Below are 17,848 nucleotides of genomic sequence, written 5' to 3' on the forward strand. Positions count from 1 at the left end.
ACTTAACCACGCTGGCTCTGAAGATATAAATAGGGCTGTTCCATTGTGTTCACCATTCTACTGATTCTACTGTTGGCTTAGGCTTGCTCTACATAATGGTGGTGGGGTGGAGGGAATGAGGAACAAGATGGCTGAAAGAAGCAAGAAAAACAGACACAAAGAAAATTGCCTGCTAAATTTTCACATAGCAGGCAACTCTGAAAATGATGGCCATGAAAGTTGAGCAAAAACAATACAAATATGCTTCAACATAAATGAACTTATTGTATACTGCACTTAAAATAAAAATTTAAATACACATGCCTTCAATGTAGCCTTCAGATAGAAAGCCTCAATATACAATATATAATACAAATCTCAAAGTTGGGAGTAAACAAATGAAACCACAATAAACCAGATTGAATGAGTATCACAAAGTTGATATTTCACAAGCATAGTCACAGTAAACAAGACCAAACACATTCCAACCCTTTGTGACCTTCAGTGGTCACAAATTTACACCAAGAACAAGTGCTGATACAATTAGTTAGACAAAGAAAATGGTATTCTGAGCTCTTTCAAGGGATGGCAGGATTTTAAAATATTCAGAGGTGCTGGGAATGTAGGGAATAGTTGTTGGTATGGACTTAAAAGAGTGTGGAGGAGGCTTTTGCAAGCTAAAAACTGGGTCGGCCTGGACTCTCAGTCAAACATACCAGCCAGGGAGTCCAGAGTCCACTCACTGCATTTATGTTTTCCGGACTTCTTCATGAGCCAGCGTGTTGTAGTGGCAGGTGGATTCTAATCTGGAGATCTCTGTGCAGCCAGAGATCCAGACCAGAGACCAGTTTGGAGTTGACAGCCAACTACATTTCAATTGTATGTATTGTCTACCTGAGAAGTGTATAGTTAGCACTTGGGTTTGTAAGTTGGGCTAGTTGGGTTTGGTTTACTGACTGTATTTCCTGTTCTTGTGTTGCTCTCTAGTGTTGGTCTGTCTAGCATTTTCCAAAATGCAAGAACCCAGTATCACGCTACTTACATTGATACAAAGCCCACTTTACAGGGCTGGCGTATTTAGAGGTTTGAGTCCCAATTTTGGGGCAAACCTGGCAGTTGGAAAGTGGGAGTTCTGCCTTGGGGGGAACTGACGCAGGATCCCAGTAAGGAACTGCTCTGGTGCATTTTGCACCACTGGAGTTTCTGAAGTAGGCCGAAAGCCCAAGGGCAGCCCTGTGTTGCAGTAGTCCAGCCTAGAAGTGATGTTGCATAGGTCACTGTGTGGCCAGGTCCGGTTGGGATAGGTAGTGTGTCAATAGCTTGCCTGGATGTTTCTACACTGTCCTAATATAACCCAAGAATAGCATAATCTCTATGTTCAGCATTTTTTAGGCAAAAGCATTTTTCAGGCAAAAATGTTTGACTGAATGTCCAGGCCAACCTTGTTTTTAGCTTTTCAGGCAAAAGCAGAGAGGCCAAATTCTTCCAGTTCTCCACCATGACATCTCTGTGTAATCTTTTGGTCTGGATCCAGCAAAACCCACTCTTTCTCTGAGAAGTACACAGCCGCATCATCAAAGGTTACCGCACCCTGAAAGAAGGAAATGTTTTCTTTTTGCAGTTAATAAATGTAACAGATTAATCAGAGAGGGAAGATGAGAAGTAGTAAGGTGTTCTCTTGAAAGGATTCAAAGCTTCTTCAGTAGTTTCAAAACATTCTGGGGGAGGGGAAGGTTTGGGAGAAACAAGGGCTCATTCTGCACACGCAGAATAATGCACTTTCAAACTGCTTTCAGTGCTCTTTGAAGCTGTGCAGAATGGCAAAATCCACTTGCAAACAGTTGTGAAAGTGGTTTGAAAACGCATTATTTTGCGTGTGTGGAAGGGGCCAAGGATTCCATCAGCTGCAGGCTGCTGTGAAACAGACAGAGGCACTGGAAATGCTCCTTCCCTAAGATCCCTTTCCTACCTCATCGGGCGGCACAGACAATGTTTTCACTGTACCACAAAGAGGGGGAGACCAAGAAGAACCAAGTAGTTTCATTCCACTACCCATGAGGGACAGAAGGGTGGAAGATATTTATGCTATTGTTGATTGGCTGATTCTAACATTTAAAGCCCTATCAGTTTCTCCCACATATGGCTGGTTTAAAGCCCTATCAATTTCTCCCACATATGGTTGGTTCTACTGTTTAAAGTCCTATCTGTTTCTCCCATGTATGGCTGGTTCTAAAGCTTAAGACCGTATCAGTTTCTGCTACATACATCCATGTTCTTTAAGGTCATATAGCTTCTATCCCATTTTATTTTATCCTTCTGCTAATACTTTTTTTTGCAACTTTGGATTTGGATTTATTTTGAATATATTGGTTCTTGTTTTTCCAGAAGTTAGATTTGCATGTCTGAGCATCTGTACTGATTTATCTCTGGACTGCCTTTCCAACAACCATTCCAAAGTAATGCAACTCTGAAAAGAGGATGTAGTGATGACCACAAACACAGATGGCTTTAAAAAGGGGTGATGGTGATTAAGACAGATTCATGGAGGGCAGGTTCATCAATAATTCTTGCCATGGTGACTGAAATCAGCCTTCCATAATCAGAGGCTGCAAACCTCTGAGTGTCAGCGCTAGCAACACTGGAGAAGACATCAGCTTCTACACCTCAGTTTTTGGCCTTCCAGGGCAATTGGCTGGCTACTGTGTGAGACAAGATGCTGCACTAGGTAGATCACTGGTCTGATCCAGCAAGGTTCTTATGTTCTATCTAATGCCAGCAACTGCTGGTATTCATCACAGGGCTTCATATATGGATCATAATTTGGGACAAAGAATTATGTACAGATGATGAGGGATAAGATTCTCCATTCAGTGATGTCTAAAATAAAATGAATTCATTATTCTTGATATGCATTTTATATTTCAACTTCTTGTTTGGAAACACTCACTCTCTACACTTAATCTTCGCCACAAAATATCTGCTTTGAATATACAAAACCTTAAACTTTTGCAAAGAAACACCTTTTGAGCAAATGACATTGCCCTGTTATGAATCAAAAAGTCATCAAAGTCAGTATCATCTATGCCGATTGGTATAGGGTCTTTCACAGCCTTCAGCCTTCTACATGGAGATGCTGGGAGCTGAACCAGGAATCTTCGGCATGAAAAATGGAAGCTCAACACTCAGTTGTGGCTTCTTTTATATTGCAGTCAAGTGTGGAGAGATACTGTTTTTCCTTCAAGGAGATATCTGTGTGGAAACAGCACAAATTTACTTCAGAGAATAAGACTAACCTGAAACCTTCCCCAGGAATACTTACCTAGAGAGACAGTCCCTCTGTCAGGGCTCTGATGGGGACTTTTCTGCCTCAGGGAATTCAGCAGCCCTTTCTGATAGCTTCTGAAACAACAGATGAAGAGCAGGGAAGAAGAATAGTTTGGATTTATACCCCACTTTTCTTAGCCATAAGGAGCCTCCAAACAACTTATAAACTCCTTCTCTTCCTCTCCCCTCAACAGACACTCTGTGAGGTAGGTGGGGCTGAGAGAGTTCTCAGAGAACTGTGACTAGTTCAAGATCATCCAGCAAGCTTGATGTGCAGGAGTGGGGAAACAAACCTAGTTCACCAAATAACAGTTTGCCATTCATATGGAAGAGTGGTGAATCAAACCCAGTTCTCCAGATCCACTGCTCTTGATAACTACACAATGCTGGCTCTCCAGATCCACTGCTCTTGATAACTACACAATGCTGGCTCTCAGGCACTGTGAGATTAGGCCATCAACTGGTTGGCACTTGAAAAGGAAGCAATTTTAGGCAAATCTGTTTAATCTTCTGTTGTTTGGAGGTCTCAGATGAACCCTCTCACCTCTCCTTCATTCTTCTTGATCTCTGCCTGGCTCAAGAGGAAGCCTTCTGTCAGGACCACTGCCTGGGGACTAGTCTCCAGCCTGCAATCCCTAACCCAGTTCTGCATCTCTGGAGGCAGGATGGCTAGGAACTGCTCCAGGATCACCAGGTCCAGCATCTCCTTCATGCTATGTCTTTCTGGCTTCAGCCACTGGGAGCAAAGATGGTGGAGTCAGCTGCAAACCTCTTGGGATCCCATGTCTTGGGTGATGGAACCATACTATTGAACTGGTAGAGTCTTCATTCAGAATCTTTTGCTCAAAAATATCCCAGAATTCCTTATTCTTCCTAGTGTGAATTGTATGAGGTTCTTCTCCTGCTTCTGGACCGGATGCATTTTGCTTTTCCATGCCTGCCAAGTTCTTCAAATCAGCCTCCAGGCAGGATGATGTATCGCCTTAATTGGCTGTAAATTCCTCTCTATAGGTCAGAACTGGCAAAGTGAACAGAGCTCCTAAGTTCTGTAAAGGCAACAAGGACTTTGTTGAGCAAATGTCATACTCTCTAGACGGGAGCACAAACAACCAACAAATGAAGCTGCCTTATTCCGAATTAAGTACCTGAAGGTCAAGAAAATACAAATAAAGTGCTGCTAATTACAAAATTATGAAAATATAGAAAATATATATTTATTACAAATAAAACCTTCAATACAATAGCCTACATTAAAGGCTCATAATAGCCTACATTACAAATATTCACTTACATACATAACACAGAAAGGTACAATATAAACAATATTTGACCCTGGTTAGCCAGATGTATTTCTGCCAAATGGCCTTCCTCAATGGTCAAAACTAAAACATCTAACATCCAGACTAGAAATAATGTTTATTATACTAACCCTTGGTCAATCAAGGTCAATTCTGGCCCTTTCCACACACACCTTTTAAAACATTTTAAAGCAGGAAATGAAACATTTCCTCCATGGAGTTCAGCACTGTTCCCACCCCCCACCCACCCCCTTTGGTTCTGAAAATGTTTCCAAGCAGTGTTTTTTCTATTTTTTAAAAAAACTTTAATAACAATTATTTTGTCTGAAATGTTTCCAAACTAGCTTCACTCAGAGTCTGATCATATTTACAGTGTTTTATCTTTCCTGATTCCATTTTCCATGCCTCTGTGCTATTTCCCAATTTTCCCCTCGGCACCATTTTTTGAGTCCTTCACCTCTCTTTCCCCCCTTGTTATTTTTAGCATTTCTGTGAGGGTTCTTTTTTTTTCTACTTTGGTTAAATCTATGAAGCACTGATGAAATGGAGCTACAGAGAATTAAAGCAGAGAATCAATGAACAAACCCTCATGGTGGCCATGAAACACTTGGAGGGGAGGAGTGTGGACAAACAATGTGGTTAAGGGGAAATGTTATGTGTGACTTTTGTGGAAAGGACCACTGTCTCCCCAAACTGGCAGCAGCTCTCCAGGATCTCAAAGCTTCTTTATACCTATGTGATTGAAAAATATACTGGATCTGGGTCCTTCTTGAATAAAATGGAAAAAACGTTTTCAGAACATTTTCAAAACTATCGTTTCTGTAGGTTTTGTCCACATTCTGCCTTTTAAAATGTTCTGAAAACATTTTCACTAAAATAAAATGTTTCAGATAGTTTGCACTGAAAACGTTTAAAAATATGCATGCATGAATTGGACTCTTTGAAGGCTTTAATGTTTCCTGTGATCTGATTGGATATCAGCGTTGCTGCCTTTTCTCAGATTCTATTGGTTAGCAAAGTGTAGACACCTTTATCCCTCAGCTTTCTGTTTCTGTTCCAGGAGCCATTTCAGCTTCTGATCTCTGCTTTGGTTTGAGCACAGATCTTTGTAGTGCTTTTGTGATGGAGCTGGAGGATTTTACTGTGTTGATCTCGCTGCAGCTACTGCTTATCTTGCATGAGAACCTTCAGGTGTTTTTGAGGTTCTAACACAGGATGCAGATCCAGTGAACGGAACTGCTGCATCAAAAGATCCATTCAGGGAGGCCAGGTAATAGGGAAAAAGTCAAGGCAAAGAGGGCTCTTCTTGCTGACACCAGTTGTCATTTCTCTCAAGAAGGAAAGCACAGGTGGCTTGCCCTGGCATGCACTCCCATTCCTTATTGTTACTGTGTATACCCTCAGAGTGGTGATTGGTGGGAGAACATCTTTCTGGCTCTTTGGGGTGACAAACAGTGGTTGTATAACTTCAGAATGTCCCTGCAGACTGTTTGTGGAAGTCTTGTAGATACATTTTCAGCACCTGACTACTGTGGAGAAGTGTGTGGCCATCGCACTGTAGTACTTGGCCAATCCAAACACCTATCATGAGGTTCAAGAACAGTTTGGGAGTGGACTGTCCACTGTTGCTGAAATCATGGTGGAGGTTTGTCTGGCAATATAGGCTCAGCCAAACATGAAGGCCATCTGTCTTGCTCCAGATGTGACAAAGGTATGTTGTTTCTTACTTGTTGACCCTTCTATCTATTCTTCTGTTTGTCTTTAATTTATGCCTTCACCAACTAATTTATGACTGCAGCCTAGTCATCAAAAGACCAGGAGATGCAGACTATAGGCTAATGTGAATATATGTTATTACTTGCCATCTACTCGCACAATTTAGGTTTTAGCGCTGTTATTAATTTTACTGCAGAGTACGATATTTTTATATGTCTGTAAGTCACCTGAATCTTCTTCCTGGTCAGCTCCATTAATAATATTAATACAGCAACTGTAATGATGACCCAATGGCCCATTAGTGACAGGTTTTCCATAACTAAGGCAAAAATAAAGCAACTCTGCCCTTTAGTCACAATGCAGCTACTGCTTTGCTCTATGGTTCTTTGGGACCCCCCCCCCCCCAAAAAAAACCCCCAACAGTTTTGTTACTAACCTTACTTAGCTGTTAGGCTAGATTAACGTTTCCAGAACTTGATTAGTTATCCCAAAATTTACCTGTGCATGTAATCATAGGGTTAACCACCTTGTTATTGCCACTCAAATAATAAGTATGCTGCAGCTTTCCCCAGATTCACATGTAGCAGTAAACATCCACATATGTCTAGCTCCAGAGTGACATTCTGTACAGCAGAATGCTGGAAAGGCACTGCTACATGCGGTGAGTTACAATGAAGAAGAGAAGAAGAATTTGGATTTATACCCCACTTTTCTCTCCTGTAAGACTCAAGGTGGCTTACAAGTTCCTTTCCCTTCCTCTCCCCACAACAAACACCTTGTGAGGGAGGCTGGGCCTGGAGAGTTCTGAAAGAACTGTGACTAGCCCAAGGTCACCCAGCAGGAATGTAAGAGTGCAGAAACACATCTGGTTCACCAGATAAGCCTCCACCACTCAGGTGGAGGAGTGGGGAATCCAACCCGGTTCTCCAGATTAGCATCCACCTGCTCTTAACCACTACACCACGCTGGCTCTCCAATGCCATCTCTCACTTCCTGTTCTTTCAGGCAGGGAATGTAAATGTTCAGTAGCAGGTAAACCCTAGAAATTTTAACAAAACCCACAAAAACCCACTCATTCAGATGTGTTGTGATGTTTGTTCTCCTATTTTTTGACAATAGAATTAATTTAAGTCACAATGGTACCCTGTGAAAAATTAGTTGTATTCTAACATAGATTCCAAGCACAGTTGTCCACAACAGCTCATTACAGAGAGGAAACTTTTCTCCCCCATGCCACCATTTCCCATGTCACCAATAATTTATGTTATTGCAAAGGTATGTAGTTTTCAGGTTAGCACCTACTGATGTCTTTGATGAACCATCCCCACCCGTTTTTTTTTCTAAAAAGCCAGCCATTATAATCAATAATCAGGACGTATACACAGAGCTGGCTGTGTCAATTGGGTATTTGATGACTCATAGAGTCAACTGACCAGTTAGAGACATGCCTTTCCAGACTGTTTTGTCTAGTAAACTTTTAACAAATGGCTTCTGCAAGAAAGGGCACCTTTCGGCAGCGGGAGGAGGTGGACAGCATGCTGGCCACCACCCTTAGGTGGGGGCAGTAAAACTTTTAATGACCTGCACCCATCTGTCAAATATGCTGCTAATTCCAGGGATCTGCACAAGGTTTTTTTCCCCACGCATCCTAACTCAATACAGGACCAAATTTAGGAGGCTTAAAAATGCCTTTTATGATGCCTTAGAATCCTGGGGAGGCATTCCAAGGGAGAGCGGTCGTCCTCCACACGTTCCCCACATGAGACAACTGTGGGAGGCAGCGGGATGCCCAAGATGGGAGGACAGGCGTCCTGAAAGTAAAAAAAGATAAGAAAGGTTTTTATACTAGCCCATTTTCTTCTGCAGTACACTTTTTGATTTATCCCAAATTAACCGTCTGGTGAGAATCCCACAGATAGTGGGATGGATAGAAGAGAGCTGCGTGGAAGGGTGCTTGATCGATCAGGTGCATTCTATGTCCATTATGACCCAAGCAACACAGGTTAAGGTTTTTTTGGGAGGAATGGAGACTTAAACTATGTGGAAGAACATTAGAATTTAGTTGAGAGGAACTGTGAGAGAATTTTGCTAAGTGGAATAACAGAAATATTATTAATAAGATTAATATAATTATTAATATGAATTATTAATAAGAGTAAATATTTTAAACAGGAAGGAGAAGTCTTGCTAAATTCCCCATTACTCTTCCTACAAAAATGTATGACCAACATTTTCGCCTGCTCTGTGTTTGCAGATAACACCCCCTCCTCACAAAAAGGATCCATCCCCATTTTTCCCTCTAGAACTGAATGACCAACCTTTTGTGGCTAATCTTTTTTATTGGACCGAGCGCTGGAATAACTGCAAAGCCATATAGTCACTTTGTTGATTTCCCACACATTAGAAAGAGGCCAAAGTGGTGGTGGAGGAGGAGGCTGAAGATGGACAGTGTGAGTCTGATCATGCATCTACTGTTCTGATCACAAAATACATTTGTGAGTGATGGGATTATGCAGTTGGCTTCAAATGTATCCCTCCCCCCCTGACTGCTATGAAATTGACCAGCTAAAATATTTCAGAATGTTATCAAAGATGCCAACTTTGAATGAACAAGTGACATTATGACATTCTTTATTTCACAGAAGGGAAAACCTATGCCTTGCTTTAAGGTAGCCAAAATATTCAATGCTGCAGTAGAATGAACCCTCAGAATACCAAGCCAGGACATCTGACAACGCATAGGAATTACCAAGACTGTTGGTGTACGGTGTACATTGTTCTGGTGGAATATCTTAAGCTGCAGACAGATTGTGATCATGACATGCACATTGTCCTTTCATTTATTTCGGTACTGGTTTTCCACACAGATCCTATGGAGAAGGGAATATGACATGCCTGTGGAGGAGCAAGAGGTACAGAGGGGGAGGATCCTCAACCAGGTTAGACAAATAATTACGAAAAACTTTGCAGAAGACCACAGCTATGTGAGGATATTAACACTGCCTCTGCATGGCATGATTTGGCTGGTGGCATTGAATGATTCTCCCTTTCCTCCCATAATTATATATTAACCCACAAACTGGATTGCATCTGGGTTTGGTTTCGTGTTCCTTGTGGTTTGAATGCATGTAGTGTATGATTATCTGCAAATTCCTTTTTTGGTGCAACCTTTTAGACCCTCAGGTGTTTCACTCCACATAATCCCTCCAACACAAGTGGTCTCCAAACAAGGAAATACATCTGAGGGATCGGAGGACAGTGAGGGGTCTAGTGAGCAGCAGTAAGTTAAATTGCTGCTGGAAAGTTAATCTGCAACTTGTACCAATCTCTGACCAATTGTTTATTGTTAGTGGGCATCTTTCACCGTAGAATAAAAAGATTGGAGCGAAAAGGAGGTGTGGAGTGCTGTTTAACAGCACTAGAGGAAGACGTCAGGTGTTTAAAAGAACACCTGGGACTTAAGCTGGAACGGGTCCAGAGAGGGCAACCAAAATGATAAAAGGTCTGGAATCCATGCCTTACGAGGAGAGACTTAGGGAGATGGGTATGTTTAGTTTGGTGAAAAGAAGAGGGGACATGATAGCCATGTTTAGATATTTTAAAGGATGCCGTGTTGGTGAGGGAGCAAGCTTGTTTTCTGCTGCTCCAGAGACTAGGGCCAGGAGTAATGGGTTCAAGGTGAAGAAAAAGAGATTCCACCTAAACATCAGGAAAAACTTCCTGACAGTAAGGGCTGTTCGACAGTGGAATGTACTACCTTGGAGTGTGGTGGAGTCTCCTTCTTTGGAGGTTTTTTAAGAGAGGCTGGATGGCCATCTGTCAGGAGTGCTTTGATTGTGTGTTCCTGCATTGCAGGGGGTTGGACTTGATGGTCTTTGGGGTCTCTTCCAATTCTATGATTCTAATTAGTTGCTGTTTTCAATTTTTTTTATCTTGTTCCAATTTTCTCTGTAAATAGTTCTCCTTTGCATAGAAAAACAGGTGGAATGGGTTTAAAAAGTAACTGCGTATTTAAATTTTAACCAAAAAAAACCCCTTTACATATTTTTGAACAACAATAAACTATTTCCACCTACACCCCAAACAAGAGGTATTAACGAACACCACCCATTTTTAAAATCATACACAAAGCATAGAGGAGTAATCATAAACAAAAAATGAGGAATATTTTAACACTGCATGGAGCTGGGTAATTGTTTTGGGGGAAATGACTCTTGATGTCTCACACATCCAGTCGATCAATTGTCCGTCTAGGTCGTTTGTGTCTGGTGGGAGTTTCAGGGATGTTTTCAGGGCAATTGGAGTCAGAGGGTTTTGATGGCTCAGGGTTACAACTGGTGTTTTCTTGCTGTACATTAACATTACCCACTTGTGATGTCTCCCCTGAATGCTTCAACACCATCAACTCAGTCATGGTTTTTATAGCATCTACAGCTTCAAACATCAGGTTGTAGCTTCTGTCCATAGCATGCTGAAATGCCTCTCTTCCCAGTCTGCCTTCCTCAAGCAATGCTTCAAATCTACGATTCTCTTCTAAAATTTTCTGCTGATGACGATTTCTTTCCTTCGCCAATGTCTCTTGATGGCGGCGCCTCTCCTCCACAAGGATCTCTTTTTGCAGCTGTTCTGATCTCTCAGCATCAAGAGCAGACTGGCGCAACATTTGCCGGGCCACATCGGAGAGCACAGAGACTCGCCTTTTGCGATTTCTTGATGCTGACAATCTGCGCTCAGGAGCCACCTCTGCAGCATTGGGGATATTGTCTTGCTCTGTGTTAGGAGTAATGGAAAAAGTGAATGATGGAATAGAGCAAGCTACTGTTATCTCTCTCTCTCTCTCACTTTTTTTTTTGACACAGTGACAAGCTTGATAGATGAAGGAAATGCTATGGATTTAGCTTACACTGAATTCAGTAAGGTCTGACAGGTCCTCCATTATATTCTTGCAAAAAAGCTAGTAAAATACAAGCTAGACAATGCTACTAGTGGGTGGATTTGTTATGGGTTGCCAAACAGACCCTAAAGGATGCTCATCAATATGGCTTATCTTAATCCTGTGGAGAAATGACTTGTGAGGTGCCACAAGGTTCTGCCCTGAGCCTAACCAAATTTTGCAGGTGACACCAAAGGGGTAGCAAATTCCCCCAGTTTTAGGTTGAACCTCACATCCTTAACAAGCTAGGTCCACACATGCTTTCATTTGGAGACCATAGTGGGAAGGTTCAGTCTCCCTTCCTGGCAATGCTGAAGGCAGACAGAGAAATAATGCTTAAATGCAAGTGGTACTCACCCTCCTGATCTTGTTGCTCAGTTGTGCTGTTGCCCACATCCTGGTATCTTTGGATACCAGTTTCACCAATATCTGATGGGACCCCTGATAAGTCAAGCACAGGAAAAATCCCCACATGTCTGAGTCAGCAATGACATTATTGCAGAAGGATAGTCATACACAAGTAATAACTTGGGCCTAGTTCTGGAAGACTAGACATCTGTGTCCCCCTTCTCCCCAAGATAAAAAATGTGGAATTCCTTTCTGTTACCTGGACTCAGGACACAGGAGTGCAGTTCTGGAAGGCTGTGCATCTGGTTCCCCCCTTCCAAAGGAAGTTAAAGAAGGATATAATACAGGTGAAGATAACATACCTTCCTCTATCTTAACTGTGATCTCATCAGGGTCTTGGGACCAAGCACTTGAGGATTCACCTGGTTTTTGGATAATTAAAAAAAACCTGTATGTCATGAAGCCTCTGTATTTAGTATTCAAATAAAAAAGGAGACATGTCCCTCCTTACCTGAGTCCAAGGGTGTGGAATGGCATATGTCCTCCTGTTTAATTGTTTCCAGATCATGTGAGAATAGCTCTTCTGATCCTGGAGTGCATTCTTGGTTGCTGGGTGGATTAACTTGCACTTGCAGGTTTAAACTCTTAGCCACTCGGGGTGATCTAATACATGCAACCCCCCCAAGGATCCGATCCAACTCCCCGTAAAAAGGGCAGCTTGCTCGCACATTCCCAGACATGTTATGGGCCAACACACGTTTGTAGTTGTATCTCATGGCCTTTGTTTTAGTGCGGCACTCCACAGCACTCCTCCTGTGTCCAAGTGCAGCCATCTGTTTCGCCACATAGTCATAAATCTCTATATTTCTATTTTTGTTAGCCAAAGCCTCCTGGACTGCCTCTTCCCCCCAGATAGAAAGGAGGTCTAATATCTCCCGCTCCCTCCATACTACCCCTCGTCCAACAGGCTTACCACTATTTGCCATCTTCTCAACTCCCACTCCGAACACCTAACCACCTACAAGGAAAAAGAATAAAATGGCTGCTCTGCTGTGGCAAATTCCCAACAAAGTCATAGTTCCAGCCCTCAGATAAGAGTTTCTATCGGGGGTGACTTGTAAAGTCACACTTGATTGGCCCAAACAATCCCCCCCCTCCTTTTTTCCACTACAGTACAGTACTTTCAAAATGCAAAGAATTTCCCACAGCTTATCCTAAATAACATTAATGGTATTAACAATAGCAATAGCTGTAATGAAAAGAATATAACATTGACAGTGAGAATCATTTCCCAGTCCCCACAAATACTTGGCCCACTGAGACATCATTTGTTGGCATCTACAAATCATTGTTCCCACAACAGATGATTTAAAAAAAGAAAGAAAATGGCACATTTGTTTTACAGGCAGGCAATAATGAATGTAATACTGCAGATCAATGAAGGAAATGGCAGATGAGAAAACGTGACTAGGAAATTACAGAAAACACGGGTGAGCCAGAAAACTGAAAACAGCAGAATAGGAAGAGGGGCATGTAGCTGCAAATTTGGGTGGGAGAAATAAAACAATGAATATTTGACTGCACAGCAAGGAGAAGGCATTTTGAAAACGTTTCAGACTCAAAAATCATTATAAAAGGGAATTCATTTCAAACATTTTGAGGCTGGAAATAAAACATTTTTGGAACATGGGGGGAAGGGCATGCAGAACTCCACGGAGGAAATGTTTTATTTCCTGTCTCAGAAGGTTTTAAATGTTTGTGCAGAAAGGGCTATTGAATGCACAAGAAAGAAGTGCAAAGTGCTATCTTAGCACATTTCACTCATTTAAAAAGAAAAAAAAAACTTTTTTCAGCACTGTCTCAATTGTCTCAATTTTCCCATGGGGAAAGTCAGGGGGGAAAACTGTTAAAGAAAAAACTCAGGCCTTTACACCTCTTATCTCTTCTAGCTCTACAACGTCCTTTTAGATATAGCTCTGCAAAGAGATGTTGCACCAGAGATTTATATAAAAGTGTTCTGATACCAGCTGCCTCATGTTAAACCCCTTTCCTGGGATGGAATTTATCTTTTCCCCTGCTGCTGTGCACTGCATCAATATCATTCATTTATCCATCTGACCACAAGATCCCTTTCTCGGTCAGCTCAAACCCAGCTCAAACATCATCAGAATCTGTCTGTCATAGGGCTTGATTACTGAAATGTATTCCACATGGAGCTGACTTGTAGACATTTCAAGGACTACCAGCAAAGCCCCACTGGCTGTTGATCCATTGCTGGAGCTAGTTCAAAACAATGTATTGTCGAAGGCTTTCACAGCTGGAATCACTGAGAAACACGGCCATACAGCCCGGAAACCACACAGCACCTTAGTTCAAAACACTTCCTATGAAACTTACACTGCTTTATGGTCTGGATCAGGAAACTAAAAAAGAATTCCTTGCTCTCCCTTAATTCTGGAGTTTTGGAGCACCCAATGTAGTTAATGGAAAATAGCCAATGGAATGGACAAAAATAGCCAACGGAATGGACAAAAGATGAGGAATTAAACCACACATACACACACACTGAGCCCATGTTTTTTTGCCCTTGGACAAAACATTTCTCTTTACCCAGGTCCATTGTCAATGTACATGTACAATGTACATGTGAACCACTGTTTGATGATGATTTTTTAGAAGAATGAGGTCAAACCGGCTTTTCATGGAATTATATTACTGCAGATTTGTGAAGCATTTTGGGAACCAGAGGTCAGAAGTACAAGAATGTTTACAAGAAATCAACGTGGAACTGGGAGTAGACATCACGTTACGCAGCTCTCCTCCCATCTTTCTCATCTGGAAAACAACGTTGGGTATAACATAGCCCCACAATATAAACGGCCTACATGATCAAACAATTCCGAGCTTAAGTAATACATTCTATAGCATAACATAATCATATATAGCCCCACCCCAGGATTTCCTCTTTCCCTCTGGTTTCATTAAATTCCGAAATATAATAAAGGCTGCCAAATCTTTAAAAATTCCCTTCCGCACTTCCAACCCCATGTCTGATTAATTCCTTTAAATGTCTCTTGAGCTCTATTTGAACTTTCGGAAGTTTGCAATGGTCTTCTGCTTCCTGAACGGTCTTCCCCTTCGATCCTCTGCAAACCCCCTCCTGAGTCACCCCTGCATACAAACACCGGATTGTTCCAATCCTGACCAAATTTGACAGCTCCGCTTCTCATGTAAATCTACAATAACATAGTTCCAGGAAATGGTGCATGCATTCCTGCCCTCTGCTCCCTGGCCAGCCTGTCCCTAAGGACGCCCCCCACCCCACCCCAGTGTACTGCATCTCAGTGCTGGCGGGGGGGGGGGGCTCTTCCTGCCTTTCCACCCCCTTCTTTGCAACCTCCCCTTTTTACGGAACCCCAGTAGGAAATCCCCTTCCTTACCCAAACGCACCCGTCTCAGCAACCCAGCCCGGAACGGAGCAAATAATGCCCATGCGAAAAGAAAGACCCATTTCCTAAAGGGGGGGATGGAGCGGGGGTCTGGGCCGGAAGAGATCTCCCCCATCCCACCCGTCTCTCTAGGACTCCGGACTCCTCTCTTTAACCCTTGCATTGGAGATTTGGAGGCGGCTTGCAATCGCCTGGTGCAGATGTGCATCCGCTTTCTCCTTTGAAGACAGATGTTGGTCTGATTATGATTCCTGCAAAAATATGTCTGGCCAGAGAAAAGGTCGGGAGGGGGATTCCCTGCAGGGACTCTGCAATCCGATCCTCTGGGGGTTAAAGCACCAATGCGAAATTGGCTTTTTATTCTAGCTGCAAAGTCGGGGGATGTGAAAGGGGACCACCCGCCCCATAGCTTCTGTTGTTTCCCAGGCTTGACAAAGTGCCTTCCTCCCTCGTCCAAACCCAAAGAAGCCCTTTCTATTCGTACCTTCAGCGGATCTGTTTTTTGGAATACTCAAAAGACTATTTTTTCATGAGGAAGGGGGAGCCAAGGAGGGGGAAATTGTGAGAATTGGGGGAGGGGGCACTTCCCCCCAATCCCTCCTCCCTTTTCTCTGCTTTGGGTCTTGCATTGCATCCCCTCCCCCAAACACACACACACATCCCCCTCTCCCCCAGCTCCTTGGAGCTCACTAGATTTGTCCAGCCATTCTAGAAGCAACCTAAAAAACTCAAAGGCTGTCCCTGGAGGAGAAGTGGCAGGAAATGGCTTTTCTGCATGCCTTCGTCCCTCTCCTCCTTTAAGAAAGGATCTATCTTGGAGAGGGTCTCACCAGCTATAAAAGCAGCAGTTTTCCAATGAATTGGTATATGCAGAAACAGACTTAAAAGTTGAAATGAAGCATTTCAGCAACTGGCACATAGACAAAGATATATATTAAAACCAGGGTAAATAAATAGAAGAGAAAAAACAAACAAAAGGAGGAACAAGTAACGGGACAGGACAAAACAAAGAAAAGATGCATATGCTACATCTCTTTCTCACCTCCTAGTTTCTCCATATCCTGCTGAGCAGATCACACCCCCTTTCCAGCTTTCCAGTTATTACTGTGAAGTTACTAGTTGCTGGGTGGCTTTTTTCTCCCAATGACTGTCCAGCACAAAGGGCAGGGGTGCCCACTGAGGAGGACTGACTGGCCTGCAAACCACTTGCAGAGGCTTCACAACTCCCTTGTGGGTTCTGACTCACAGACTGGGAAACACTGCCATAGATTCCTCCTCCAAAGTAACCATTTTCTCCAGGGCAGCTGACTTCTGTAGTCTGGAGATGTGATGTAATTCCTGTAGTGCGTGACACCCCTAGGGACTTTTTAGAAAACTTTAAGCCCTCTCCTTATTCTGGTGTCGAACTGGTCTGGGTTCAACACTGGGAGAATACCTTCTTGGAAACAGACCAGCAAAAGCTGCCCATTAAGTTAAAGAGAGGAAGAACTCTGTAATAATCTATAATAATGTCCATTTACGGGATGCAAAAATAAAGCTGGGCATGTCAGTGTTGACCATGATCATGGGAAGTATAGTACCAGACATGAAAGGAACTGGAACATCCTGGGCCCACACAATCTCCAGACGCCCACCCCTCTCATTTTTGCATTGGAAGCTGTAGTTATTTGCAGGAGGCATAACTCCTCCCAAACTAACGCTGCTGGTGGTAGAAAGAACTGCCAAATGACAGCCAACTTGTGGTAACCCTGTAGGGTTTTCAAGGCAAAAGATGGACAGAAGTGGTATGCCATTGCCTGCCTCTTTGTAGCCACCCGGAATTTCCATGATGGTCTCCCATCCAAATATCAACCAGGACTGACCTGCTTAGCTTACAAGATCTGATGAGATTGAACGAGCCTGGACCATCCAGGTCAGGAAAAAGTGGCATGTGAGGAGTTCCTATGGCCAAAACAAAATCAGAATAAAATCTCCAGACCTTTCTACTGCCGTCCCCACACACTATTTGAACAGGAAGCTATAGTTGGCTGTGGCTAGCCTAACTAATCCACAAATAAAGCTAGGAGCCTGCAGCTGTTTATAAGAACTGTAGTGTCAAAAATGAGAGGAATCAGGCCAGGGTGGTGTAGTGGTTAAGTGTGGTGGACTCTACTATGGAGAACAGGGTTTGATTCCTCACTCCTCTGCATGAGCGGTGGACTCGTTATCTTGTGAATTCTTACCTTTTTTTCTTCCAGAAATCCGCATGAAGCCTGTTGGCCTTGAACTGGTCACAGTTCTTTCAGAATTCTCTCAGACCCACCTACCTCACAAAGTGTCCATTGTGGGGAAAGAAAGGGAAGTAGTTTGTAAGCTGCTTTGAAACTTACAAGAGAGAAAGGCAGTTAAATCCAAACTCCTCTCTTCATTTTCTGGCACAGCAATACAGGATGAGGCACCAGGCACAGAAATCATCATCTCCTGGCAAACTGAGATAAAATTGGATGCATAATAAAGGTCAAGTCTGCCTTTCCTCTCCAGTGTGGACCCAAAGAGGCTTCCTTTTACTACAGGATGATAATGGGATTCGCAGTTCCAAAAATAAAACAAATGGGGACATCCTGGCTCAGAGTAGCTCTACAACATCCCTCTGCTGTTGCAGTCAAAGGAAGGGTTGTCTCATGACATGTCAGGAAAACACTTGCAGCAGAGATGGAGAGGGTGGAAAATATTTCCTCTATAAAAAATGAGAGGGGAATTTAACCACTTCCCTGATCTATCCAAGTCTGTGTAGAACAGTGATTAGAATGTTGGACTGGGCA

The 17,848-nt window shown here is 42.8% G+C and overlaps 2 protein-coding genes across 8 annotated transcripts in view; both read right to left on the reverse strand.

The window, feature by feature from the left end:
* The window catches only part of LOC125428579 (putative zinc finger protein 66), a 206,604-nt gene that overhangs the window by 58,984 nt on the left and 129,772 nt on the right, over positions 1-17,848 (reverse strand). The gene's annotated exons all lie outside the window — the stretch shown is intronic.
* On the reverse strand, positions 10,434-15,152 carry LOC125428791 (zinc finger and SCAN domain-containing protein 29-like). Of its 7 annotated transcripts, none has more exons than XM_048489444.1 (5): positions 15,039-15,152; positions 12,110-12,616; positions 11,961-12,020; positions 11,608-11,691; positions 10,434-11,102 (listed from the first exon to the last, which is right to left on the reverse strand). In XM_048489444.1, the coding sequence occupies exons 2-5, from the start codon at positions 12,582-12,584 to the stop codon at positions 10,540-10,542; spliced, it is 1,182 nt and encodes a 393-aa protein (XP_048345401.1). In that variant the 5' UTR covers positions 12,585-12,616; positions 15,039-15,152; the 3' UTR covers positions 10,434-10,539. The 7 variants fall into 7 exon arrangements, with proteins under 7 accessions (XP_048345401.1, XP_048345405.1, XP_048345406.1 ...); XM_048489448.1 differs by having other exon boundaries at positions 10,434-11,087; positions 15,039-15,132; XM_048489449.1 differs by having other exon boundaries at positions 12,572-12,616; positions 15,039-15,118.

This window comes from Sphaerodactylus townsendi, linkage group LG03 (assembly GCF_021028975.2).
Source record: "Sphaerodactylus townsendi isolate TG3544 linkage group LG03, MPM_Stown_v2.3, whole genome shotgun sequence".
NCBI lineage: Eukaryota > Metazoa > Chordata > Lepidosauria > Squamata > Sphaerodactylidae > Sphaerodactylus > Sphaerodactylus townsendi.